Here is a 26,815-nt window from a genome sequence, read left to right on the forward strand (position 1 = left end):
TCAAAATATTTACAATAATATTCATTACATTGATGTTAATTATAGTAGTATCAATGATAATAATAATATTTACGTAACAAATTCATCATACCTTCTTATATCACTGATCCTATCCATCTATTTCCCTGTATCTAGCTCCTGTTTTTACAGCTAGCCCGGGGGGCTGCAACTTTAAATACTCAAAGAGCCATTTGGACCAGTTTCTCATAGAAAAAAAACACACCAGGAGCCACAAAACCTGGGTGGGCGTGGCCAACTTGATGTCACTCACTCCCACCCAGATCCCCTAGCCACATCTACCCAGCCACAAAACCCTTCTCTCTCTCTGTCTCTTTCTCTCCCACTTCTCTGTATCTCTCTCTATACCTCTCTGTACTGCTGTGTCCCTCTCCCTCTCTCTTCCCCTCTCTCTGTATATCTCTCTCCCCCTCCCCCTTTCTTCCCCCCTCTCCCTCTCTATCTCTCCCCCTCTCTGTCTCTCTCCCTCTCTTATCCTCTCTCTCCCCCTCTCATCTCTCCCCCCTCTTTGTATCTCTCTCTCTTCCTCTCCCTATCTTCCCCTCTCTCTCCCTCTCTCTGTGTATCACTCTCTGTGTGTGTATCTCTATGTCTCTCTCTCCCCTCTCTGTATCTCTGTCTCTGTGCCTCTCTCTCTCTCTATGTCTCAGAGTGTGTATGTCTCTTTCTCTCTCTCACTGTCTCTCTCTCTCTCTCGCACTTGGTCTCTCTCTCTCTCTCTTTCTTTCTCTCTAAAAGCTGTGGCTGCGCCAAGCCAGCAAGCTCTCCCTGGGGCTCTTTGCTATTTCTTTTATTTCTTTTTGGAAATCCAGGCTGACCCTCCTCCCCTTCCTTCTCCTTCGTGAAGGCAGGTACAAGGCTGCTTTGCTCCTGCACTAAAGCTCCAGCCAACGCCTTGCCATGTCCCCTCTCCGCAGCTCTTCAGCCGAGCGCGGAGGGCGCAAGCTCCAACTCGAAGCAGCAGGCAGTGAAGGCTGCCTTATGCGCAATATGGCAAGAAGGCAGGTAAAGTGCCATTTTGTTCCTGCACTAAGGCTCTGGAGAGTCCCAAAATGCAGCTTGAGGAGCATCTCCCCATGTGTACACACACCCTCCCACCCCCACCACAGCCAGCCAGGGGGTCACAAGAGGTGAAGGAGGGGAAGGAGGAGGAGGGTCACCCAAAGGAAAACCTCCGCCACAGCTGGCTCTCGTTCTTCAGCCAGCCCGGATTTCCAAAAAGAATAACTAAAAGGAGTAGCAAAGAGCCCCACGGAGGCCCTAACCCTAAACTTAACCTTTGCCATTTGCTTGTTATATATTGCCTTAATCATGTTAATAAATCTCTCCCTAAAATCCATAAATTTTCATTGTAACAACATAAATTGCCCGTTTACATTGTCAAATGCTTTCTGCACATCCAGAAAAATCAATGCCATTTGTTTTCCAGGATGTGCTTCATAATATTCCAAGATATTAAGATCATTCTCAATTTGTCTCTTAGGCAGGAAACCATTTTGATCTGAATGTATAAATTCATGTTGAAGAATGATCATTTTTCTGAATCTCTTTTCCCCACAGATTGTATTTCACCTTCTTTATCGACTTAATCTCATGCCTTACCGATGTAGAATTGCTTCTATGTGCAGCTATGGCACCAACAGAAAGTTATCGACTGCTCTAGCCCTTCTGGGGAAACCATCAGTTTTGCTATTGGTATGAAATACAAACTTTGTGAGGAATAATTATGCTTTTTCATATTCTCTGTCTCATAGTCTTGCAAAGTAGTCTTGCTTTACAACACAGTTTTCTTTTCTTTTTTACTTTATTTTCTAAAGTATCCTCTATTTAATACTCAAAGGTTATAGGGATAAGCAAGTATTCAGTTTCCTTTTGTTTAATTTAATTCATTTCATTTAAATTAAATCATGCTTCCATGATTTCCATGCTTCTGATTTAATTTTAAATTTTCTTTTCATAGTTGAGAGAGATATGGATCTAGTCCATATGTTCTGACAATACCATCTTTTCCTTTTGGTTGCACAAGTTTGAATAAACATATTGCCACATTTGCTTAGCAGTTTTACAGAATAAACTATTAAGCTTATATTTTCCACCACAACTGCAACATGTGTATAATCTGTAACATTTTGCTACCCATGATTTTGGAGGCAAGTAGATTATGAACCTACTTGTGGTGGGTTACTTTACTCCCTTCATTTTTGACCCTTGTCAAAAGGGTTATCAAGTTCTTCCCATAACTATCACCTTCACTCCTTCACTCAGCATTTTTGAAACTAGTTTCTCTTCAGCCTTCAAATAAGCAGCCTCACTTTTTCTCATTGCAAGGTCTGGATAATAATGGAAGACCTCCAAGTAGAAGAAGACCATTTGTTTGTTGATTGGTTTCAGTCACTTCTCCCCATTCTCCCAAAGCCAGATCACACGGTGACCCATTAGCTACTGAACTACTTGTACAGTTATTCTAATATATTGAATCTAGGTAGTTCCACAAGGATAGAATAGGACCTCTCTGTACTCTGATGCTATTTCTGCCATGTTTTATTCCTGTTTCTTGAGCTCATATTAATTTATTGTCCCCAATAGTAAAATGGGAGCAAAACCAGAGAATAAAGCCAATCACACTACTTATAAGGAAGGGCATGCATGCTCACCAATCAGGACAACTTGATTCAGTAGGATTATAAAAGAGGCAATACAGATAGGATACAGACTGGTAATGGGAGCAGTACAGTTTTATTTATCAAATGTATATGCTACCTATCTCAGTTTGAGCCAATAAAACAAAATTATGCTGTCAATGTTTTTTTATTTATTTATTTATCAAATTTAGAGATTGCTCATCTCACAAAGCAACTCTATGTTTTATGTTGGCATACAAGACAACAATGTGGAAATGAGCACTTACCACAGTCAAAAAACATATTGTAAATAAATTAATGAGAAAGGGGTGCCATATAATAGTAGAACAGTAATTAGAAAAGGACCTGAACCAAGTGTCAGTGGGGAAAGCTTCTGTAATGAATTAGGGAACAATTGCTTTCCTAGGGAGCATTTAGCCTACTTTCTGGCTATCAGACCATAATTTCTCTATTTGAAAACTATCAGCAAATATTTTATATCTATCACAGCTTTCCATTTTTATGTATTTGTATTACTATTTACTTTCAAGCCTGATCTCATTTATAATATTAAGTGCAATATTAATTTCATATGATTAGCATTGACTTCAGGTTTGCCATTAAGGTTTTTTGACATCATTATTGTACTGCTGTTTTTGATATAAACCCTGAATCTTCTATACTACCCAAGGTTAATACAAAGATCTATGTTAAATTTCCAGGGATTGCTCTTATTTAGATGAAATTGTGGATCCCACCCCTTCCTAGAAACTCCTACATTCATCCAGGTTGTTTCAGTCCCCTCTCCTGAGTACATCAAAGTTATGGACAACCACAGTATTTGCTTAGATTAGCAAACATTGGTGCATTAATAATAGATAGGCAATGTAAACTAAGTGCAAAAATATAACAAAAATCTCAAGATCTGTATCTTGAAATGGCTTTCTATATCACTCACCTTACTCATAGGTATTCCATGCCTGCAGCAATACTGAAATCACACAAACATTTTTTATCCAGTAATTCTGCATTTTAATAGTATACGTTGTTTCCTTTCAGTCTGTATATTTAAATAGGGAATACATCACACTGAGTGATAAAAGAGAAATATGCACATGACATATTTTTCATCCTATTACTTGTTAGGCAGCGGATAAGCTTATTGGCATAATGGATTCCTTCTCTCTTTGGTATGCTGCCCATTTCCCACACCTGTTCTGGTGTGTGGGGAGAACTTTCAAAGCATATTCAGAGGGATTAGTATAAAAAGGTGTGTGTGTGTGTGTGTGTGTGTGTGTGTGTGTGTGTGTGTGTATATATATAGTATATTAGTATATGTATGGTATTCAGCTTTGTTCGGGTATTTTCCCACATCATTATAGTTGTGCTTTTAAAGTTGTAGCAACGTTTCGGCAGAATCTCATCTGCCATCATCAGGCTTCTATATGGTGTTCGTCTATATTAGTATAGTATCAACTTTGGTTGCTATCTTTTATATTTATGTTATACTACAATATCTATAACATACTCCCATAAAAAACAAGTGCTTGTATATATGGTATGATCTCTATCCTCACAGCACCATACGTGTATTTGAAACTACAATAGGGTAATGACAGGTTCCTGAGTTTTTGAGGAGAATTCAGAAAAGGAGGAAACTTCATTCTTATTTTCTTTGTTTTCAATCAATATAAAGAAAAATATAAAAATAACCAGTTATATTTCAGATATAACGGATTCAGCTCATCCATAATTAAATCAGAAGCTCACCTTTCCTAGCTAAGATCTGTTATTTATTTATTTATTTTGTGCAATATCATTTTTGTTGCTTAACAATGAAGCTTTACTCAATAGGAAGCCTTCCTAAGATGGCCTTATTCACAAGCAAGTGAAGAATTTCACTGTTTACCATAGTATAGTGAGAATTATGCTGTAAACCTTTAAAATCATGTTCAGTAAAAATGTGGGAGGAGCTAACAGGAAAGCTAGTCGTGCTTTTACAAATGTTAAAAAAATGTTTTTCTTAACTTGTAATATTTGTTGTCAAACGGTTTGATTTTAGGATGAGCCGAGTTCTGGTATGGATCCTAATGCAAAGAGGCATTTATGGAAAATCATCACCGAGGAAGTGCAGAACCAGTGTTCAGTGATACTTACTTCACACAGGTATAATATGTTATTTGAGGCATAATAGCAATAGCACTTAACAATAACACCAACTCTCTCATTTAATGACTTTAAGGTCAATATATAAAATACAGCTAAAAATTAAAATAGGAAATTAAGGGAAGGAAAAAGAGAGGGGGAAAGAAAATATGAGTTACAAGGGAAGAAAGAAAAAAAGCAATTGACTTCTGACTCTTTTTAGTATGGTACAAGATAACAATATTCCAGCCTTAACTTTTTACTTTTACCCATTAGCATATAAGTAACCATAACAACAAAACTATCAAATCAGCAAAAATAAGGTCAGAGTTTCCTTTTTTTTTCATCACAAGCAAAAAATCCGGAAGTGATATTCAAATGACATTATTAAATATATTCTTTGAATAAAACAATCAGTTTAACCATTTCTGCTTTAACTTCCTTGCTGTGGAAATAATATGTATTTTTATTTGTACTTAATAATCTTTGTAAACTATCACCATTTATATTAACAAAATTCACTGTATTCTTTCAGATTCTTTAACCTTAAAGGAAAAAATACTTTTTTCATCCATTTTAAAGCACTAAACCTTTCTTTAAAACCTTTCTTTAATCAAAACTTTCGAAAACATCTTTTTAAAACTTCCTCTTAACATTGCATAAAGTTCACCATTAAATTTAGATTACTCCCTCCAAATTATCCTCATAGAATAATTTTTTTCTTCTTATATACATCCTTTTAAAAACTCCAAATATTTCTTTAAATTAATACATCTTTTTTTTAAGTTTCTCTTAACATGGATATTCTCAAATATACTCATCGCCTTTTTTTTTTTGCATGCAATTTTATAAAGACTGTCTCTTTGTTCCTTTTGAAGATCCATAGGATCCATTGGATTTCAAAGTTGGAAGGTTCAATTTATTTGGTAGAGGCCAGTGGTGGGATTCATTTTTTTTTTTTACTACCAGTTCTGTGGGCGTGGCTTGGTGGGTGTGGCAGGGGAAGGATACTGTAAAATCTTTGCTGGTTCTCTGAACTACTCAAAATTTCTGCTACTATTCTCCAGAATGGTCAGAACCTGCTGAATGCCATATCTGCTCTGGAATGTTTGTCAAGTAATTATAAGCTTCTCTTTTTCTCAAGGATTTCTCAACCTCAAGGATTTCTCAATGAGACACCTCTAACTCTCAAGACTGGGAAAACAATGGACAAAGAGCTATTGACTTTAAAAGGCAGGAGGAAAGCCTAGGATTTAAAACCTGAGATTAACATATATTTAGAATTTGACTCCTGTATTCTGCAGTAAATATAACTTCTGTGCAATTTCAGCTTACATATTTGTGCCAAGTCTGAGACGCAAATATGTTATTAAGTGTTAGTGATTATGGCATTAAAGCTATACATAGTTTTAAATCTCATTTAAAGCTATGATTTAAAGCTATGACTACCAAGAAAACAGATTTAAAATGTATACTTTTGATAAATAGCCTATGAAATAGCTAACGTTCTCTTCTTGATGCCTGATTACCCAGTTCAATATAAATATTATGGTTTATATTTAGAATAATTTCTACTTTCTTTAACATTTAATGTGTATATCTACTATGAAAAATAATATCCAAGGAAAGTCACAACAAAATTACTACATCAGGGGTGGAATGCTACCAGTTCTGCCTAGCTCTATAGAACCGGTAGCTCTGAAGAGCAGCAGACATTGAACCAGTTCTGTGTTTGCTGCTGTATGGTCCGCCCGTCCGGGCTCTTACCTGTCCTTTATTTCCTGCTTTTTCAACCTCAGCTGCTTTGTGCGGCACAGCTGAGGTTGAAAAAGCAGGAAAAAAGAGGCTTTTCAAATGTTGCGCACCTGCGCACAGTGCTTTTCAGCTTTCCAGGCGGCACAAGTTAAGATTTTTTACATGCACGTGCAGCAAAACGTAGTCACTGAACCAGTAGAAACACTGATTGAATCCCACCCTGTACTATATCTACATGGAGGGTAAGCTGTGGGGCAGAACTGGTAGCATCCCACCCCTGATGTAGTACCATTAAGGACTACTCATTGAATACTGCAGCCAAAGTGGAGAAAGTAATAAAATCTGGAAAGGAATGTCTTCAACTGTCTTCATTTCCAAGTGGGAATTAAGCAATTTAAGGTTATGGTACAAAAGTTCAAAGAAGGCAATGTGTTTGAGGATATTAGTTCAGCTTCTTTAAAATCCATCAATTCCTTACAGTTGTAATGGCAAGTCTAACTCAGAGAATTTTGATAGGCCTCTGCATACTTGGGATCACAGAACATTGAATGGACTGAAGTCCTTGACCTCAAATGCTTTAACGAAGTTTCTTTCTGGGATAAGCAAAAGGCTAGGCTGAAGTGAAGGAAGGCTTGGCTGTCCCACTCTGCAGTTCTTCTGAGTGAATGTCTCTACTAAATAAATTGAACTCAGAATGTCTCTACCAGAGGTGGTATTCAACAGGTTCTGATCAATTCTGGAGAACCGGTAGCAAAAATTTTGAGTAGTTCAGAGAACCGGCAAATACCACCTCTGACTGGAGATTTTACAGTATCCTTCCCCTGCCACGCCCACCAAGCCACCACTGGTCTCTACCAAATAAATTGAACTTTCCAACTTCGAAATCCAATGGATCCTATGGATCCTCAGAAAGAAGAGACACAGTCTTTATAAAATTGCATGCAAAAAAAAGGTAAAAAAAATATGATTGAACCTATGTGGTAGATTAACATTAGTTAATGGATGAATAGCCCCATTGTCTTCAAAAAAGCTTTATCATAAAGTTGTATATTTTGTTGTTTAATGCCTTTGGCTAGAAAGAATTCATTATCTGATCTAGCTAATTGATCTTCATCACAATAGAAGATGGGAAGACTATTCTTTTCTTTAAAATCCATTCAACTCCATTCCTAGATCCATATAACTGATGCACAGCAGAGTCATTGTCTGGCCAAGTGCAATATAGATGTATGGTACCCTTGCTCTTAATGGACTCTACCTGGCAAAACTACGATAAACCAAATGTGCCAAGTTCAAAAAACAGTTGCAGCATGAGACTAGAATCACAGAGAATGAACCATGTAGTTGAATCCAACTCCCAATTTATGCAAGAATCCAAAATGATCCCAGACAGATAGCTGTTTAGACTGTACTTAAACACATCTGGCAGGGGAACCTACCTTGAAAAGAGGTGTCATGGTTGACTCGCTACACATCCCTGCTCACAAACAGACAACAGTAACAGAATAGTGGAGGGAAGGCATTGGAATGTATGGGAGATTTGGGAGGGACCTCTGGAATGCAAGTGTGCCACCTGGAGGCATGAGACAGACCCAAACCACAAGGAACATCCAAGACAGACAGGCTGTTTCCAAAATAAAGCAAGTGCAACTGATTGGTGGACAATGGACAGTGGGAGGTCCAAGTGGCAGGGGGAGGGAAAAAAATTTCCTATGATGTTTGCATATGAAAATGTCACAACTGGCTTTTCTACTTCTGTAGCCATAATGACTTTTCAACAAAGTTATACTCTTGGAGAAAAAAAATGTCATGTGAGTTTCTGTTGCTCTTTAATGCAGTGGGATGGTTGACAATAGGTTCCATTATTGACTAGTAAGACCACTAATTTTGAGTAATTGCTTTTAAATTAATAGAAAACATCTATAGGTAAACATCTACCCAGTTCTGGTATTTTCATCCTAAGAGAATTTCCCTTTTAATATTTTATTAGCCTATCAAATAGTTCCAATACTTCTTCCAAACCTTGTGGAATGTGATTCTTACTATCTTCTCCATGAGAAAATAATGCTTCTCATAACTGGATTGTATACCTATCTTGCAAACTTGTCAGTCCCATCTTGCTGGTTATTGATCAATATATAAGTTGGGAATTTTTTGAGAAGATTGCAAACAACAAGATGTGTTCTAATCATCAGGCATTCTAGTTGAAATGGAATTGAAAATGCAATTCCTTTTGGTTTTCAGCATGGAAGAATGTGAGGCTCTCTGCACACGCCTGGCTATCATGGTAAATGGACATTTCCAGTGCTTGGGTTCATTGCAGCACATAAAAAGCAGGTTGGTAAAATATTTCTTTTGTGACAACTTTTACTTTGCCACCTAATTGAGCAAGCAGTAAAGTGTATTAGAGCAATTTTTGCTCTAAGGGAGGAAATGGTACAAAAATTGCCAAACAAGTAATGTTTTAGCTTTGTGGATAAATGAACCAAGGTGATATAATGAAGTTATTGCATTCTATAACATCTTTTTATCATAACGTAGATATTCAGAACAAGATTTGTCACATTCAAATATCAAAGGATGAGCATAAGACATAGCATAGATAGGAACTCTACCTATACAAACCACTGATGCTGCAGCATTTAGAACATTCTAACCTTCTGAAATTTGAAGCTGACCCAGATCCTTAATGTGTGTTTGGTTGTACTAGAAATTATGCTTCATTTGGTTTTCTAGAAGTACTGCTTGGGATTACTAGAATTTTTATTACACTTTGAATCTAATAAATTATACTTTTCATATTTTCCTCTAGATTTGGAAAAGGATTCACTGTGAAGATGCATTTGAATAACAGTGCAGACAACATTGAGAAGCTGACTCTATTTTTACAAACAAACTTTCCAAATACATATTTAAGGGTACATATTTTTACATATCTATACTGTGAAATGCCTGAATGTCACATTAACAACTTAGAAATCTGGTTACATTTCTTTGGGCTGCAGGGAGATTTCTAACATGATGAAATTTTCTTTCATGCGCTTAAATCAGCAGAATTCGAGGACCCAGATTCTTGGTGGCAATATTCTGACTCTGTAAACCACTTAGAGAGGGCTGTAAAGCACTATAAAGCAGTATATAAGTCTAAGTGCTATTGCTATATCATTAAGGCTAAGCTAAAGTGCAAAAAAGTGCAATGAATATTTTCATAGAAGAGAATATAATAATGTGAGTGCCTATTGTCTAGCCACAAACTAAAAAGAGACCAAATTATTCTTGATTAATGCTCTGATAGAAATTATAGCATCCTGAATTAACTGTAGCATTCACAAGGTAATATTATCAGCCAAATGTTATCACATTTGTTCTATAAAATTAAAGTACACAGTGTGTTTTATAGGTTTTTGGGGGAAATTGGAAATATGTTGTCAGATGGACATCAGTATTTGATTTAAAAATCTGCATTTGTCTGCATTAAATCTTATTCATACAGGACCATCAACTGAACATGGTGGAATATCATATCCCAGTGTCTGCCGGAGGTGTAGCAAACATATTTCAACTTCTAGAAATGAACAAAGCAGTTTTTGAAATTAAACACTTCTCTGTGAGTCAAACAACTCTGGAAGAGGTAAGCAATAAATTTGTCTCATTTTTTGTTGATGCAATAGAAATAAACTGTAAGAAACACATGTTTCTGGATTGCAACTCCTTGGACATTGGATCTTTTTTTCTAGTTTGAGGCAAGATAACTTATAACTGTTACCAGCAATATGTGAAAAGCATGACTTGTATAGAATGCCTATGAATCTATAGAGTGTGATATTTTTAGGCAAAGTATGAAATGCCTGTATTATTTTAATATGTTATATGCTTTCTTTGGCATTATATATAATACCTAGGCATTATGCAGAATGTTAAGACCTATTTAGGTAAAATATGAAAAGAGAATCATGAAAAGAGTCAGGGTTAGAATTAGCCTAACCCTAACTCTTTATTGAAAACATGTATATGAAAATGAAAAAAGAAAAGCAAACTGAAGTATACAACTTTCTTACTGAAAAAAACATAGGACCAAAGTACTCAGAAAAAGCCTAGGAAAGATTCCATAGATGAAAATTCTAAAGGGAAAAACAACTCAAGAAGTGTGAGAAACTCTGAAAAATGTGATCATAAAAGCCCTGTCTAGCACAATACAACTGAAAAAGAAAAATAAGAAATTCAAGAAGAAACCAGCATGGCTGCACAAAGATCTCTCTGATAAACTGAAAGACAAAAAGGACAAGTACAAAAAAGTGGAAAGAGGGACACACAGCTAAGGCAGAATATCAGCAGATAGCCAGAACCTGTAAAGATGGAGTCAAGAAAGGCTCAGAATGAACAAAAACTTGCAACAAAAGCCAAAGACAATTTTAAAAAGTTTCTTTCAACATATTAAAAATAAGAAAAAAGTCAGGAAACAGTTGGTCCACTAAAGAGAGAAGATGGCAAGGAAGTAACAGGCAGTAGGGAGAAAGCAGAACTGCTTAATTCATTCTTTTCATCAGTCTTCATGCAAAAAGAAACTATAGCCAAACCTACCAAAAAAATAAAAGACTACTGTAAAAGACAGAGTAGAAAATAAAAATTAAAATAAGCAAGAAAATGGTAAGAGATACCTATGTGATCTTGACAAATATAAATCACTGGGACCTGATAGATTACATCCCAGAGTTCTGAAGGAGCTGGTGAGTGCTATCTCAGAACCATTGTACCACATCTTTCAAAAATCCTGGAGCACCAGGGAAACACCTGAGGATTGAAAAAGAGCTGATGTGGTTCCCATCTTCAAGAAAGAAAGAAAAAGCTGAGTTAAGAACCTAGAGACCAATCAATCTACATCAATACCTGGAAAAATCCTGGAAAAGATAATCCAAAAACAGTTCTGCGAACAACTAGAAGGAAATAAAGTTATAACTAGTAGTCAGCACAGGTTTGTTAAAAACAGATCATGCCAAACTAATCTTATTTCATTGATAAGGCAACTAAATTAGCAGACCAGCAAAAACTGTGGACATAGTATACTTGGATTTTAGTAAGGCATTTGACAAAGTAGACCACAGCCTACTTCTTAGTAAGCTGACAAACTGTACTCAACGAGTAGTCCTTAGTGGTACTACATGTACACGGAGGGAAGTAAGCAGCAGGGCACCACAAGATTCTGTCTTAGGCCCCATACTTTTCAATATCTTCGTAAATAACTTAGATGAGAGAATAGAAGGGGAACGCATCCAATTTGCAGATGACACTAAGCTGGCAGGAATAGCCAACTCCCCAGAAGACAAGCTCAGGATCCAAAAAGATCTTGACAACCTTGAACTATGGGCCCTGTCTAAAAAAATAAATTTTAATAGAGAGAAAGCAAAAGTTTTACATTTAGGGAGGAAAAAAAATCAAAGATACATATTCGGTGAGATCTGGCTCAAAAACAGTTAAGTGTGAGAGGAACCTTGGAGTCAAAGTGGATGATCACTGAATGTGAGCCAGCAGTGTATGGTCGCAGGTAAAAAAGCTAAGACAATCCTTGGTTATATAAAGAGGGGCATAGAATCAAAATCACATGAAGTATTAGTACCACTTTATAAAGTCTTAGTAAGGCCATGCCTGGAATACTGCAACCAATTTTGGCCACCACACTACAAAAAAGATGTTGAGGCTTTGAAAAAGTTCAAAAAGGAGCAACTAAGATGATCAAAGACCTGGAGATTAAAATGTATGAAGAATGGTTCCAGGATTTGTATTTGGCTAGTCTAGAGAAAAGTGGGGTGACATGATAGCAATATTCCAATATTTGAGGGGCTGCCCCAAAGAAGAGAATTATTCTCCAAAGCACCAGAAGGCAGGACAAGAAACAATGGTTGGAAACTAATCAAGGAGTGAAGCAACCTGGAATTAAGGAGAAACTTCCTAACAGTGAGAACAATTAATCAGTGGAACAACTAGTCATCAGAAGTTGTGGGTGCTTCATCACTGGAGGTTTTAAGAAAAGACTAGACAGCCACCTATCTGAAATGGTATAGGGTCTCCTGCTTGAGCAGGAGGCTGGACTAGAAGACCTCCAAGGTCCCTTCCTATTCTATTCTATTCTATTCTATTCTATTCTATTCTATTCTATTCTATTCTATTCTATTCTATTCTATTCTATTCTATTCCATTCCATTCCATTCCAGCCTACTTGTTGTAACAAGGAAGGATAGATTGGCATTTTAGCGGGAGTATTTTATACTTGGCCAGTGTGCCTTTTGGTACTACATAGAATACCTAGGAAATGTGTGAAATATTAAGCATTTCATACTTTGACATCCCATTTTTGACATTCTATAGATTTCCTGGGCATTTTATGCCAAATTTCACACACTGATGGTAACATAACAAAGTTTCCTGCCTTATAAGTCCATTTCTAAATTTTCTTGAAAATTTATAAAAAAGCAAATTAATTTGTTTTTCTTTTAAAGTATTCTGTCTCACTTTAGTGAATCTTCAAAATAGCAATATCTTAATAAATTGCTATTACAAGATAAAACACTTATTAACTTTTAAACATTACAACCTGAATATTAATATATTCAGTATTGCTAATGAACATGGACTTGGAAGAAAAGATAGATCTTAGCCATAAGCCTAGTAAATAACACTCTTGATCTCTGGGGAAATAATTCCGAATAAAAGCACCCTCCTCTTAATCTCCAAAGTCATTTGGAGGAAGAGCTGAAATACAACTTCATTTGCACTCCATCTCTCTGGGTGTAATACAGCCCTTGGCCCCTAACATAGGAATCAGCTATTAATACTAACAAGAGACAAATGAGTTAATTGGCTTTGTCTGAAATTCCTTCCACCCAATGTCTAAAATTCATTTAGGTTGAATGTTACAAATTTGGTAAAATAAGAGCTGACATATAAGAGGTGTCTTAACAGTACCTGCAGATTTCTTCATTCTTGATAAGCCTCTGTTTTACTTTCACAACCGTAACATGAATTTCACACTTATTGTAGGTATAAGAAGTCCATTTAGAAACTCTCTGAAAAACAGAATGTGTTTAATTTCATGTAATATGTTTTTTTTTTCATTTTAGGTTTTCATCAACTTTGCTAAAGCTCAAGCTAGCCCTGATATTTCAGATGCAATCACCTGTACAAGTCCAGAAGCTTAAGGGAACATTTAACTGCTATACTAAAGCTTTATGCCAAAACCTCTTGACTACTGTATTAAAGATTTTCTTTGCAAGTTATTTTATCCATATTGTACTCTAGACCATGAATCTAGGCCCTTCCCTTTATATCAGATTGGTCTTTACTTCTTTCTCAAGTTTTTTTTTATACGTAAACAATACATAGCAGATACAAATATATTTCTCATCATGTATTTATGAAATTCTTTCCATGCTCCAGTTCCAAGAAATATATTCTCAGTGAAAAGAAGAGCTGCTTTGTGTTAAGGAATATAAACCAAAAGATTGCTATAGAGAGAGATTATGACAATGTTAAATAAAAATAAAATAAATTGACTGCATAATCTGTTAATTTCTCATCTTTGTTTAGTTCTTGGCAAAAGGAAATGTTTGTAAAGATAGAAAAGTATGGAGATATATAGCAAATAATGTGGATAAAAACTAGTTTTAGGAATATTTTCTTTCCTTTAATTGTTTTAAATATCTTTTTGTTGCTCCTTATCTTTGCATAATGTTGCTTACCAGAAGGGAATAGCAACATGATGGGTATGGGTTTGTGAAAGTGTGGCAAATGATATTTCTGTCACAATGCCCAAAATTTGGCTACCTATAACATATTCTAATTGGAAATTTGGGCAACATTGTATTATATTAATTGTGGCCTCACTATTTCATACATGTCTCTTTGTAGTAAGAACTTTTTTCCTTTGGAAATAAACGAAAGCATACATTATACTCTGTAAACATACATGAATATTAATAATTTGTTTTACTTCCTGTGCATCAGTGGAGAATAAGAGGACTTTTATTGCAACAGGATTTGCAAGAAGTTTCACAAGACAGGGAATTGTGAATTACATTGCACATTCTATTGGTGAGCTGGAGAGAGGGTAGTGATTTGCTCAAAATGGTCTTTGTCTTTTTTGCATATTTCAACATCAATGGAAGGGAAAGCAGTCAGAAATCACTGCTTAATTTAGAGTTACCCTGTGGTAAGATGGGCAGCCAATAAAATCAATCAATGGAGCAATGGAGGGGAAATGTAGAGTAGAATTGCCCTAAAAGTTACAATTGCATTTAGTCAAATATCTTCATGCTTGATTCCTAATGACTCCAAAATCATGTCCATGCAATTATCTTGCTAAGAAGATAAAACAAGTTAGTGATTGTCTTCTGGGATGTTTTTGACTTCTAAAACTAGGTGTGTTGATGTTGAGCTTCTGAGTCCAGACAACACCAACTGGGTTACAACTAATGAACAACTTATATAGATGTAGTACACATATAAATATGCCATCATTCTGTAATGCATCTTAAAATTGTACAGTCAGCATCCATTCACTTGCCATGATATAGGTGACTGATAGACAAGAATAGCAATAAGAGGAGAGAGAGTGTGTCAAGTGTATGTGTTTTCTAATTCCTCTCTCCAAAAGAAAAAAGAAGAAAAAAGAAGAACATAAGTCACCAGGAAGGAGGAGGAATCCAACCAGAATCACGAATTCTGATCCATTAGGAGTGGCATCTGTTAATAGGATACCCAAGATTCTAGTGTGGACTCCTCAAAGCACCACCTCAAATCCATGGTGACATTGGGTTGAGAATCTGAAGGCTGAGAGGAAGAAAAGCCCAAGACTGTAGGGGAAAAGTCAATGCTCCTTAAGTAAACCAGATAGTCTCTTCGGCAAATACAATACAACTACAAAGATCAGGTGGATGAATACTTGGAAACTGCACTATGAATCTTAATACTTAGGGGTGACACAGTGTTAGGAACATCTAGCAATCCTGCCCTGAATCTTTGGATGTTGCTGTGGCTTCGACCTGATTTTGCCTAGGTTTATGCCTCTTCCATGTTTTGACCTAGTCGAAGTATGATACTGCCTTGGTAGCCCATTTCTGCCTGCCTTTTGTAGCTTGGAAAATCTCTTTTTGCTCCCTCCCTGCGTAGCTTGTGGAGACAGACGAAATATTGCCATGGTTTTTTGCAACATGTAAAAAAATGAAGAGACACTCTGCAGACAGTCAACAGACTCTAAGCACAATAAAAGTGCGTTATTACTTTTTGATGTTTTGAAACTCTTTAAAAAAAATCTCTTTAAAAAATTAGAAGTCTTTTAGAGGTTATCTTTAGAACTTCTAAAAAGTTTTACAATGTTTGTTAAAGAAATACCCACCTTTGCTCTTCCCTTTTCCTGCAATGCGAGTTTCCCCCGTCTCTTTTAGAAGGGGCTAAATAGCAACAGCACTTAGACTTATATGCCAATTTACAGTGCTTTACAGCCCTCTCTAAGCGGTTTACAGAGTCAGCACATTGCCCCCAACAATCTGGCTCCTCATTTTATCCACCTTGGAAGAATGGAAGGCTGAGTCAACCTCGTGAGATTTAATCTGCCAAATTACAGGCAGCCAGCAGGCAGCCTAATCAGCCTGCAGTACTTGCACTCTAACCATGGCGCCATCATGGTTCATTTGAAAGCATCATGAGAAAGCACAATACTCTTGAGATTTAAGTGGCTGCTGGAAAATCATCAACTTAACAACCAATGAAATATTTTATCTTCATTTGTTTAAATTCCAAAACTGCTTACTTGTTGCCCTCAAGTTCTTTCTTGTAAAGAACTGTATTTTCTAAACTACTTTAGTGCTTCAATTTTTTTATCCAAAATATTTGCTTTTTAAAAACTGCTTGTGCTCATGTTGTTTCTCCCAAATGCTATTTTATTTTAAATCTTATTATTTTGTTATGCTGAAACAAAACACCAAACAAAAACATTATGAAACTACATTCAGTTCCTCAAATTCTGCAGAGGACTGAATCATTATAGCCCTATAAACAATGTGACCAGAATTACAACAAGCCACGGAAAACAACGTAATGCATTTCCGAGTGCTTCCTAGCTCTTTTTCTGTTTTTCAATATAACTGCTGTGTTCCCCTCTTGCATTTGACTGCGTGACACAAAGCATCAAATTACCCGTTTCTTTAATGATAGAATTGCTGTAGCTGCAAAGAATTTAGGGACTGAATGCTAATGCTTTGAAACCAATCTCTAATTCCAGGCAGCACTTCTCTTTATGATGCCAGTGGCATAATGCTGAGTAGTAGAGGATGCTTCTTCATTCTGATCTGTCCTGTGATATTTTATATTTGTTTGAGTGGGGTAAAATGAGAAAGCCATCTTTTGACAAAAAATCTATTGAAATAGGTTAACAAACTTTAGCATTACATTATCACTTATATGAAATCATTTATAGTGTAAGGTCTCCTGGCTTGGCTGTGGGTTGGACTAGAAGATCTCCAAGGTCCCTTCCAGCCCTATGATTCTATCTTTCTATCCTGGGATAAGTTTCATTACAGAAGACACTGGAATATGGGGTAGCATTATGAAATTTGTTACCATTTCTAATTTCAGTAACAGTTTTTAAAATTTATGTATGCATTGAAGCCTGGCAATAAGCAGAAGGTATCATGTAAGAAGATTTTTGGATCTTATCAAGATCACCCCTTGAGAATAAGATTTTTCTGTTCAGTTCCAGATCTTATATCCTGAATGGAGAATAAAACTAAAATGAGTGTTCCCTCAATTTCATGTTGTTTAAATTAATCTAAATTCATCGTATAATTTCCAGTACTGTACCTGAGGCTTTATAGTTCCCCTCCCTGGTGAGCAGGCACTCAGGTCTGATACAATTGCTTTTCAGAAGGTCCTGCAGAAAGTCAATACTCACAAAACTGCTGGTCCTGTTAATATCCCTGGGCAAATACTTAAGGAGTGTGCTGACCAGCTAGCTGGCCACTGTTCTCACAGACATCTTCAACCTCTTGTTGCATCCAGCCATGGTTCCATCATGTTTTAAGACTGCCATCATTGTAATAGTGCCCCCCAAAACTATCATCAAAAGCCTTAATGATTACCGTCCAGTTACACTCACTTCCATTACGATGAAGTGTTTTGAGAGATTGGTTTCATGCCTTTCCCCTACATTTGACTCATTAGTTTGCCTATCCGAAGAACTGCTCTATAGATGATGCATTTTCCTATGGGCTTCATCTTAGTTTGGCACACCTGGAGGAGAATACTCAAGTGCAAATGCTATTTGTTGATTTTAGCTCAGCGTTCAACACAATCATTCCTCAGCATTTGGTGAACAAACTGGCCCTATTAGGTTTTAATACTCTTTTATGTAATTGTATACTGGATTTCCTTATTGATAGGCCCCAATTTGTGCGAGTTGGAAGAAAAGTTTCCAACTCCATCTCCTTGAGTACAAGTTCCCCACAGAGCTATGTCTTGAGTCTGCTACTATTCACCTTGAAGGCCCACGAATGCTATGCCAAATCTGTTACAAATCATATTGTGAAGTATGCATATGGCATGGCAGTGGTGGCTCTTATCTGGGACGACAATGAAGATGCTTATAGGGAAGAGGTGAAGGGTCTGGTGGACTGGAGCAATAAAAGTAACCCGGTTCTAAATGTTAATAAAACTAAGGAAATCATTGTAGTTTTTAGAGCCAGCATGATCACATTCCACACAGTATCAAGGATGCAGCTGTAGAGGTGGTTAACGGTATTAAGTATCTGTGGGTGCGGATAAGTAAGTAATAATCTGAACTGGTCTCTCCACATGTCATCCTTAGTGAAGTGTACAAACCAGTGTCTGCATTTCCTGCATCGGATGAAGAGATCACATCTTTCTCTTTCTGTCCTGGCCACTTTTTACAAAGGCACGATTAAGAGCATTTTAATAAACTGCATCACTGGTGGCTGCAGTACTTCAGAAAGAAAGTCCATTCAGAGAGTGGTAAGGACAGCCGAGAATCCTGTTATTCAGGATACAGGCTAGAGCTGAAAGCATTGTTAGAGACCCCAAACACCCACTTCACGGCCTGTTTCTGTTGCTCTCCTCTGGGAGGAGGTTTTAAAGTATTTATAGCAAAACTGCCAGATTCTGTAATAGTTTTGTACCCTATGCCATCCATCTGATAACCTTGCATAATTTGTTTCTCTTGCCATGTACAATACTAGACTGTATTGTTTCTCCATGTCATACAATATATGTGGGTATATGCATCATTTTTAATTTATCTATTTGGTTATGTTTATGTATTGGAGATATACACTTTGAGAGCTGTATGCAACAAAATTTCATTTTAATGTATGCCAATTTGTGTACATTCAAGGTGACAATAAAGTTATTCTAAGTCTTTCACTTTACTCTGCATTTGTCAGGACCCAACTCAAGTGCTAAGTCTATTTCTAGACTCAGCATTTCAAGAAATTTAGAGAAATTGGAACTAGTTCAGTGAAGGTTACAAGGATGATCTGGGGATTAGAAAGAAAATACTATACAAAGAGACAAAAGGAGTTGACCATGTTCAGCCTTTAGAAGAGAAGACTTGGACAGTACTGCACTCTTGAAATACTTGAAAGGATGCTACTGCCAGAGTGCCAAGTAATAAATCCATCACAAGCAAGGCTTCGAGGCAATTGAGTTCCTCAAATATTTATTTTATTGGAATTATCATATTGGCACATATCAGGTGAATACCAACTCTGAAAACTCTCGCGGTTTTCACCTTATTAAAAGATTTTCTACTTTCTCAAAACAGTCAGTCACATGGTCCAATTACCGACAACTGGGTGGCATCACTCCACCTTCTTCCGACCAGGTGTGAGAATGTTCTTGGTTCCGAAGAGAAAGTATTTTGTTTGGGCTACAAAAAACCCTCTATCTCAAATCCCCACTCCCTGACCCTCAGCTCCATTGTGGCAACACTGAAACAGACCAAATGGCTTCGGTGAGGACAGCTTCCGGGTTGACAGTCACGAGAAGAATATCACAACCCTTTTTCTATTGTTCTACAACAGAGGTGTCAAACTAGTGTTTTTATACAAAAGCTCAGAGGTGGTATTCAGCAGGTTCCGACCAGTTCTGGAGAAACGGTAGCAGAAATTTTGAGTAGTTCAGAGAACCGGCAAATACCACCCCTGACTGGCCTCACCAATCCCATCTATTCTCTGCTTCTCGAATTCCAGCTAATCGGCTGGGTCTTCTTTTGTTGCCCTGCATGGGAGAACAGAGCTGGAAAGCAGGTTAGTGGGGTGGGGCAGGAATGGGGTTTTGCAGTATCCTTCCCCTAGCATGCTCAGCAAACCACGCCCACCAAGCCATACTCACAGAACTGATAGTAAACATTTTTGAGTCCCACCATTGCAAAAGCTGATTCTATCTGAACGTTAAAAATGTTGTAGGATTCCTCAAAGGTAGTTGACAAAACTCCTGATTGCTTTCAATCAGCAGCTTCAGTAATCTAAGGTGAATTTCATCAAGGCCTATGGACTCAAAGGCATTCAAAAGACTTTTTTCACTAACTGCTGGCATATTCTTACTACGTCAGTTTCACTTATTAAAACAACCCTTTTATTAATGTTTTAAATCAAGTTTTTATTAAACAACACGTGGTTTTCCTCACTGCCCACCTCAGCCTTTGGAAAAAGAAAATTATTTCCAACACATGCCAAGAACATATAAGACATTTTAATAGAAACAGTCTTTTAATAAAAGCCTGGGTAGATAAATCCTCGATTACTCCTATGTCATATTTTTTAAGGCTTCAGATGCCTGATTTTGTACATCTTCTATGCTGGTAATTTGTAGCAGATTCAAAGCAAGACTTACCATCTGCTAACTTGTTCTTTTTTATTTAATCCAGTTGCTTCAACACTCCAACACTGGACCATCAATCCAGAGGATTGCCTGCAAGCAAATTAATTCCTGATACTCACAGCCTCCTCCCTTGTATTGCCCATTCCATTGAAATAAAGGTGTATCCAACAAGCCCAATATTCCATAGGTGGGTTATCCCAACATGTTTCCATAATCCCTAGTATATAAATCATACCCTTATGCTCCACAAAATCCAGCTCAACCTGTTTGTTATTCATATTTTATGCATTAGCATGGAACATTGAAAATAATGGGTTCAATTCCCTTTGATCAGTTTTTCTTTTCCTCTATGCCTGTATTTCTTTTGATTCTTTGTTAAAATAATAATTTCCAAAACACTTCACTTTGCATTTGCATCAATCCATTAGTTGCCAATTCCTTACTCACTAATGATCATGATTCCCACCCTCTTACATTCTAGTTTCTAGATATAAACTACAAACATTCCCAGCTTTTAGAAGATATCACCCCAAGCCAATTTAATTAAGTAAAAACACAAGCTTACTTTGTTCAAAACTTCAAACACTTTTGTTAACAGTCACTTATATCTATTTAGTAATTATAAGAGAAAGTAAATGGCTGCATCGCAGAGACAAAATTTAGGGAGATAATTTACTTCCTTTCCCCCTCTATGTGTAAGATATATACTTAACAAAGCAAGCATGATCCTACCATCCAACCTTTAATTTGGATGGTTGGACTATACGGTCAATATGTGTTTCAATAGCCTGGTTCACATAAGAGTGATTTCAGAGATTAGAAATATAGCATTGCATAATGGGGAGGGAATGGGAGAATGGATGGGATTTAGTAACTGTCAAATCTGTCACTTGGTAGGAAGTTTAATAATGGAACAAACGTTTAAGTTTTAGACATCAGAAGTATGTGAAGCTTGTAATAGTTTACTATACTGTTTAGAATATCATCTTTGCTCACTTTATGTGCAAACCAGAAAGATAGAAATAGAGATATTAATATTAATGGAGTAGAATATCTCCTAACCTTTTTTGGCAGAATCTATATAAAAAATCTACAAGTTGAATCAAATTTGAAAAACTTTCAGAATTTTTCCTTAGCGTCAGGGTCATCAGAATCATAAGTCAGAGACATGTGTTTATATACACCCCACAAATGGATTTCTGCTTCAGTCTGCAGGGCTCGGGATTTGTCTTTGATCTGACACTCTGTTCCTCCAGGAAGGTGTTGCTGTTCCCCAGTTCTGGTGCATTGTCATTATGGAGTCTCATCACCCACTCTATAGTTTCCTCTCTAGATTGGTGGCCATTGTGTTCACTATCACCATGTCATGTGGGTTAGCTAGGGCATAGCAGTCTAGATGAGCCCACACCTGGTTGGGGAAGAATGCCAACTTCTCCAGGTCCCCATCAAATGTTTTCATTGGTGGCAGGTTTACTAGCAGCGGAGGAATGGGGGTGCCCACGGTCAAGGCCACAGACAGTAAGGCCACAGCGGGTGCCCGTGCCATCTAGGGGGAGCCTGAGGTTGCTCCACTGAACTCGCCATTTGCTGCTGCTATGGGGGCTTCTGCCATGGCTGGCTGGGGAGGAGGCTGGCAACACGGGCCACCATGGTTGGGCTCGGATTCTGGCAGGTTAGAAGCAGCTGAGCTGCCCAAGCTGCTGTCTCAACAGACAGCCCGGGTTGGCACATCAGCTCCACTCAGATTTCCACATGATCGCATCTCCCTGTCAGCCACTCAACCAATGGGCTCTGAAGTGCGTTTAGGTACTTCTATTCCCTGTGCTTGTCCCACTCAGCAGTCCTCTTTACCTTTCATCTTGGGATGAAGGAAGCTGATGATTGAGGGGACCTCAGGGGAACTCTGCTTCAGCGGCCTTCACACAACGCTGCACCAGGTCTCCCTGCCCGTTCGGTAGAGGTCCTCAGTAATTAGGGCATCCTCTCACATTGCTGGCCTTTTGGGCCTTTCCAAATGGACTTTCAGCCTGGTCCCAGTGGTAGGATCGCCTCTCTGGTCTGACCTGCTGGCTGCACAGTCCCAGCAAAGGCAGTGCTAGGGTTAGCAGCTGCTTTCCCTGTCTTCTCCATCTCCGATCTTTTCCGAGTCTTTTCTGTCCACCCAATAGGGTCGGTGGCCAGGGCTCAGGACACTGGGGTAGATACAGGAGAGTTGGTTTAATGCCAAGGTTCCGACTAATGAACCCAAGCAAATTAGAACTCTGAGACTAGAATCTTCCTCAAAGGACTTTGTTGGGTACATCATATCGGCACTACTTCAAAGGAAAACCAACTCTAAATCTTTCCTATGGTTTCAGTATAATTAAAATAGGAAATAAACCCATCCCCAAGTGTCACAGGTCACATTGACCAATTGGGTTAATTGGTGGGCTCTCCAGGCACTCCTTCCGCAACCTTACGATGCCAGCAGAGATGACCTTAATTCTCACGAGAAAGCTCTCTGTAGTGTCTAGTAAGGCATTCCAACCTCCTCCCTCCCTCCCCCCCCATGTGGCAACTGAGGAACAATTTCCAGGTTTGTTTTAAAGTTGACAGAGAGCTTCAAAGGGGTCCTAAGTGCTTTCAGATTCTTGTGATCAGTCCATACTTTAAATGGCACTTTGCTCCCCTCTAGAAAGTTAATAGTGCCCAACAGATGGCAAAAATCCTCCTTCTCCCACACCACACAGCATCTTTCAGGGTTGGTGAGTTTTCTGGAGGTGTATATGCATGATTTCAGATTTCCCCCTCTGTTCTTCTGGAGGAGAAATGTGCCTAGGGATACATCACTAGCATCAGCCTGGATAACAAAAGGCTCCTTGGGGTTAGAATAGCAATGGCATTTAGATTTATATACCGCTTCACAGTGCTTTACAGCCCCCTCTAAGCAGTTTACAGAGTCAGCATATTGCCCCCAACAATTTGGGTCCTCATTTTACCCACCTTGGAAGGATGGAAGACTGAGTCAACCTTGAGTCTGGTGAGATTCAAACTGTCAAATTGCAATCAGCTGGCGGTCAGCAGAAGTAGCCTGCAGTATTGCACTCTAACCACTGGGCCACCAGTTCATCTGCAAACATCTGCTTGAGCTTCTTGAATGGCCCCTGGCATTCCATAGTCCACTCTAGAAGCTGGCCAGGCTGAGGCTTGACACACACAACCGTTTTTCTGTCTTCAGCAGTTTGGTGATTGGCAAGGCTATCTTGGCGAAGGAGGGAATGAACTGTTGGTAAAAGTTTGCAAACCCCAGGAAACAGTTGTTTGCTGTCCGAGGGGATTGCCATTCCAGAATGCTTTTCACTTTTCCATCTCTACTCCTTTTCTTGATACTTGGTACCCTAGGTAGTCAAGGTGGGTCTTGTGGAACTCACATTTAGACAGCTTGGCATACAGGTTTGCATCCAGTTGTTTATTGAGCACCTGGCAAACCAGCTTGATATGCTCCTCCATTGTTTTAGTGAAGATGAGAATGTTGTCTAAATAAACTTGGACTCCCTTATACAAGTGATTATGCAGTACCTTGTTAATCAGCTGCATGAATATGGCAGGACCCCCTTGGAGCCTGAATGGCATCATCTTGAACTGGAAACTCCCCAGCGGGCAATTAAATGTAGTCTTCTACTCATCCCCCTCTTTGATTCTCACTTTATAACAGGGGTGTCCAACCTTTCACCTTCCCTGGGCCACATTAGAAGATGAAAATTTGGTTTGGGCCGCACATAAAATAAAATAACAGTAACGATACCTGATCATCCACAAAAACCGTAGAAAACATAGTTAACATATTAAATTTATTTGGAAATGAAGTTAGTGAGATGTTTATTTTTTATCACGGTTTTTTTATCACGGTTTATTTTCTGGCCAAATTTTGCGGGGGGAAGAAAGCTTGCCCGCCTCGCGCCTACCTCTCTTCTTGCAAATGGCCCGGCTGGATGAGGCAGGACTGGAAGGCAGAAGCAGCAGCGGGGGCGGGGGCAGAAGCAGCAGCAGCGGCGGGGGCAGAAGCGGCGGCAGCAACAGCAGGAGGTGGCGCTCTGACGGCGCCCGCCTTTTCTGTTGCTGCTTGGCCTGGCGCTCGCCTCACCCCGCCTCGCACCTGCCTCCCCTCCTCCTCCTCACTGGCTCTGGCACGAAGGTTGGGGTGGGCACTGGGCCGCATTACGAGGCGACCTGGGCCGCGGGTTGGACAAGCCTGCTTTATAATATGCCTCTCTCAGGTCCAACTTGGTGAAGACCTTTCTCTTTGCCAGGTAGGCCAGCATGTCCTTCATTAAGGGAAAGAGTACATTTTCTACACACACACACACACACACACACACACACACACACACACACACTGTTTATTCCCCTAAAATAAATGCATAATCTCATCATCCCATCCTTCTTTTCTTTGAATAGTATGGGGGTTGCCATGCAAGATTTAACTGGTTGGATGAAACTCCTGGCTAGGTTTTTGTTGATGTACTCTGTTAACTCCTTCATCTCCTTTGGGGCCATGGAATAAATCTTTGGTTTAGGAAGTTTTGCCACTGGCAGGATTTAAATTGCACAATCGGGGGCATCAATCGCATTCCTTCTCACTGAACACCTCTGCTAGAGCCCAGTACTCTTTGGGGGTGGGATGGGTCCTCGGCATCTGCTCCTTCGCAGTTTTCAAGCACTCGTTCTCCTTAAGTTCTGCCCTCTGTGGAGCAGCTCCTTTCTCAGGGCTGTTTTGAGGGGGGAGCAGGCCTTTTCCTAGTCTCATTTTTCTCTCTCTCCCTTCCCACCATATCGTTGGGCCCCACTTCTCTAGCAGGGACAAGAATTACAGCCTCAATCATTTTTGGGACTATCACGAAGTGGATAATCTCCCAACTCTTCTCTAACCTCATTGGGTGGATGTGTCATGAGGGACCCTATTAGTGATCTGTCGACCTGCTGGAACCTCATGGCTTGGAGCATTCAGATCCTTAGTCTTACTGCCATTGGTAGGCTAATTAGCCAATGGGTGCAGCTTGAGTCTATTAGGGCAGGGGTCGCCAACCTGTTGGATCTCAGGGACCACCAAGCTCATAATTTTAAATCCTGTGGACATAGACCCTGGGAAAATCCCCCAAAAAGTCTGCAGGAAAATTCTGCAACACATTTTCCTACTGGTCGATCATTCTTTATTTGGGATCACAGGATACTGTGTCCAGCTCCGTTCTCAGGGGGAGAGAGAGGAAGGAAAATTCAACTGCAATCCAAGAAAGGGCGAAAAATGTCAGTTCTCATCCAAAGTTCTTTTTCTTCAGGTTCCTCTTACCTTAATCCAATTTTTTTATTAGTAATAGAAAAAAGAGGAAGAAAAGGGAGAAAAGAAAAAAGGGAAAGTAGCAAATTGTAATCCAAATTAGCCCACCTCAGTATTCAATCCTCGATTATTATATTTCCAACCAGAAAAAAAAGGAAATTCAACTGCAATCCAAGAAAGGGGTAAAAATATCTGTTTTCATTCACATCCAGAGTTCTTTTTCTTAAGGTTCTTTTTACCTTAATCCAAATTTTATTAAGAATAGTAAATATGAAACGTGACCAAGAGAGAAACAAGAGAAAAGAGGAAGGATTTTTTTAAAAAAATAACAAGTTGTAATCCAGATTGGCCCACCAACTGTCAGCATTCAATCCTCTACTATTGTATTTCCAGAAAGAAAAAATTTCACAGAGCAAGCTCAAAGGCACCAGAAAAAAAAGTAGTCCAAGAGAAAGGGAATCCTTTTAGTGTTCAGTTCTCAGTTGTCTGATTCATTTTAATTAAGTTCCAAGAGCTACACTGTTCAAAACAAAAGTCCGTGATCCACTCTTTATCTTTCACCTTCGGACAAAATAACCCTGTTATCTTTCTATTCCCATGTAACCAAGGTCATATATTTTCCCTTTTCTTTTTTCAGTCTTCTATTTTCATTTCAACCTGCAGGCGGCTCTGTTGCTCTGCTTTCTCTTTTCTCTTCCTTGTATTATTCCAATATGAGGTATAGTTCTTTATCTTTTTGTATTTTATAGTTGAAAACAAGAGAAAAACAAAAATCTAATTCTCAGTTTTAACACTATCCAATATTTTTAGTTATTCCAACATGTCCAGTCCAGCTTCAATACCAAATTTCTTCCAGGAAGTCCATGATTAATTGCTTCCTTTTTCAATTGGCTGATTAAAAGAAACTTTTCTCGCCGCTTACAGGGGTGGGGTGGAAAGAAACCCACTTCCACATTTCTCTTTTAACCTCTCCTTCACCCCACTTTCCCAGTGGGGCTCTTTCTCCAGTAGTTAATTTTAATTTACATTTCTCACCCAGCACGATCACACCTTCTTTCCAGTTTCTCTTTCTTCTGGT

At 38.5% G+C, this 26,815-nt stretch overlaps 1 protein-coding gene across 1 annotated transcript in view; it reads left to right on the top strand.

The window, feature by feature from the left end:
* ABCA12 (ATP binding cassette subfamily A member 12) overlaps positions 1 to 15,181 on the top strand; it is a 137,354-nt gene extending 122,173 nt beyond the window's left edge. The window contains exons 49-54 of the mRNA XM_026707730.2: positions 1,579 to 1,713; positions 4,702 to 4,805; positions 8,784 to 8,876; positions 9,352 to 9,457; positions 10,033 to 10,170; positions 13,655 to 15,181. Coding sequence (XP_026563515.2) covers positions 1,579 to 1,713; positions 4,702 to 4,805; positions 8,784 to 8,876; positions 9,352 to 9,457; positions 10,033 to 10,170; positions 13,655 to 13,732 — 654 coding nt within the window. The 3' untranslated portion in view covers positions 13,733 to 15,181. The remainder of the gene's footprint in view (positions 1 to 1,578; positions 1,714 to 4,701; positions 4,806 to 8,783; positions 8,877 to 9,351; positions 9,458 to 10,032; positions 10,171 to 13,654) is intronic.
* The last annotated feature ends 11,634 nt before the right edge of the window (positions 15,182 to 26,815 follow it).

This window comes from Pseudonaja textilis, chromosome 1, assembly GCF_049901715.1.
Source record: "Pseudonaja textilis isolate UNSWEBS1 chromosome 1, rPseTex1.2, whole genome shotgun sequence".
NCBI classification, from domain to species: domain Eukaryota; kingdom Metazoa; phylum Chordata; class Lepidosauria; order Squamata; family Elapidae; genus Pseudonaja; species Pseudonaja textilis.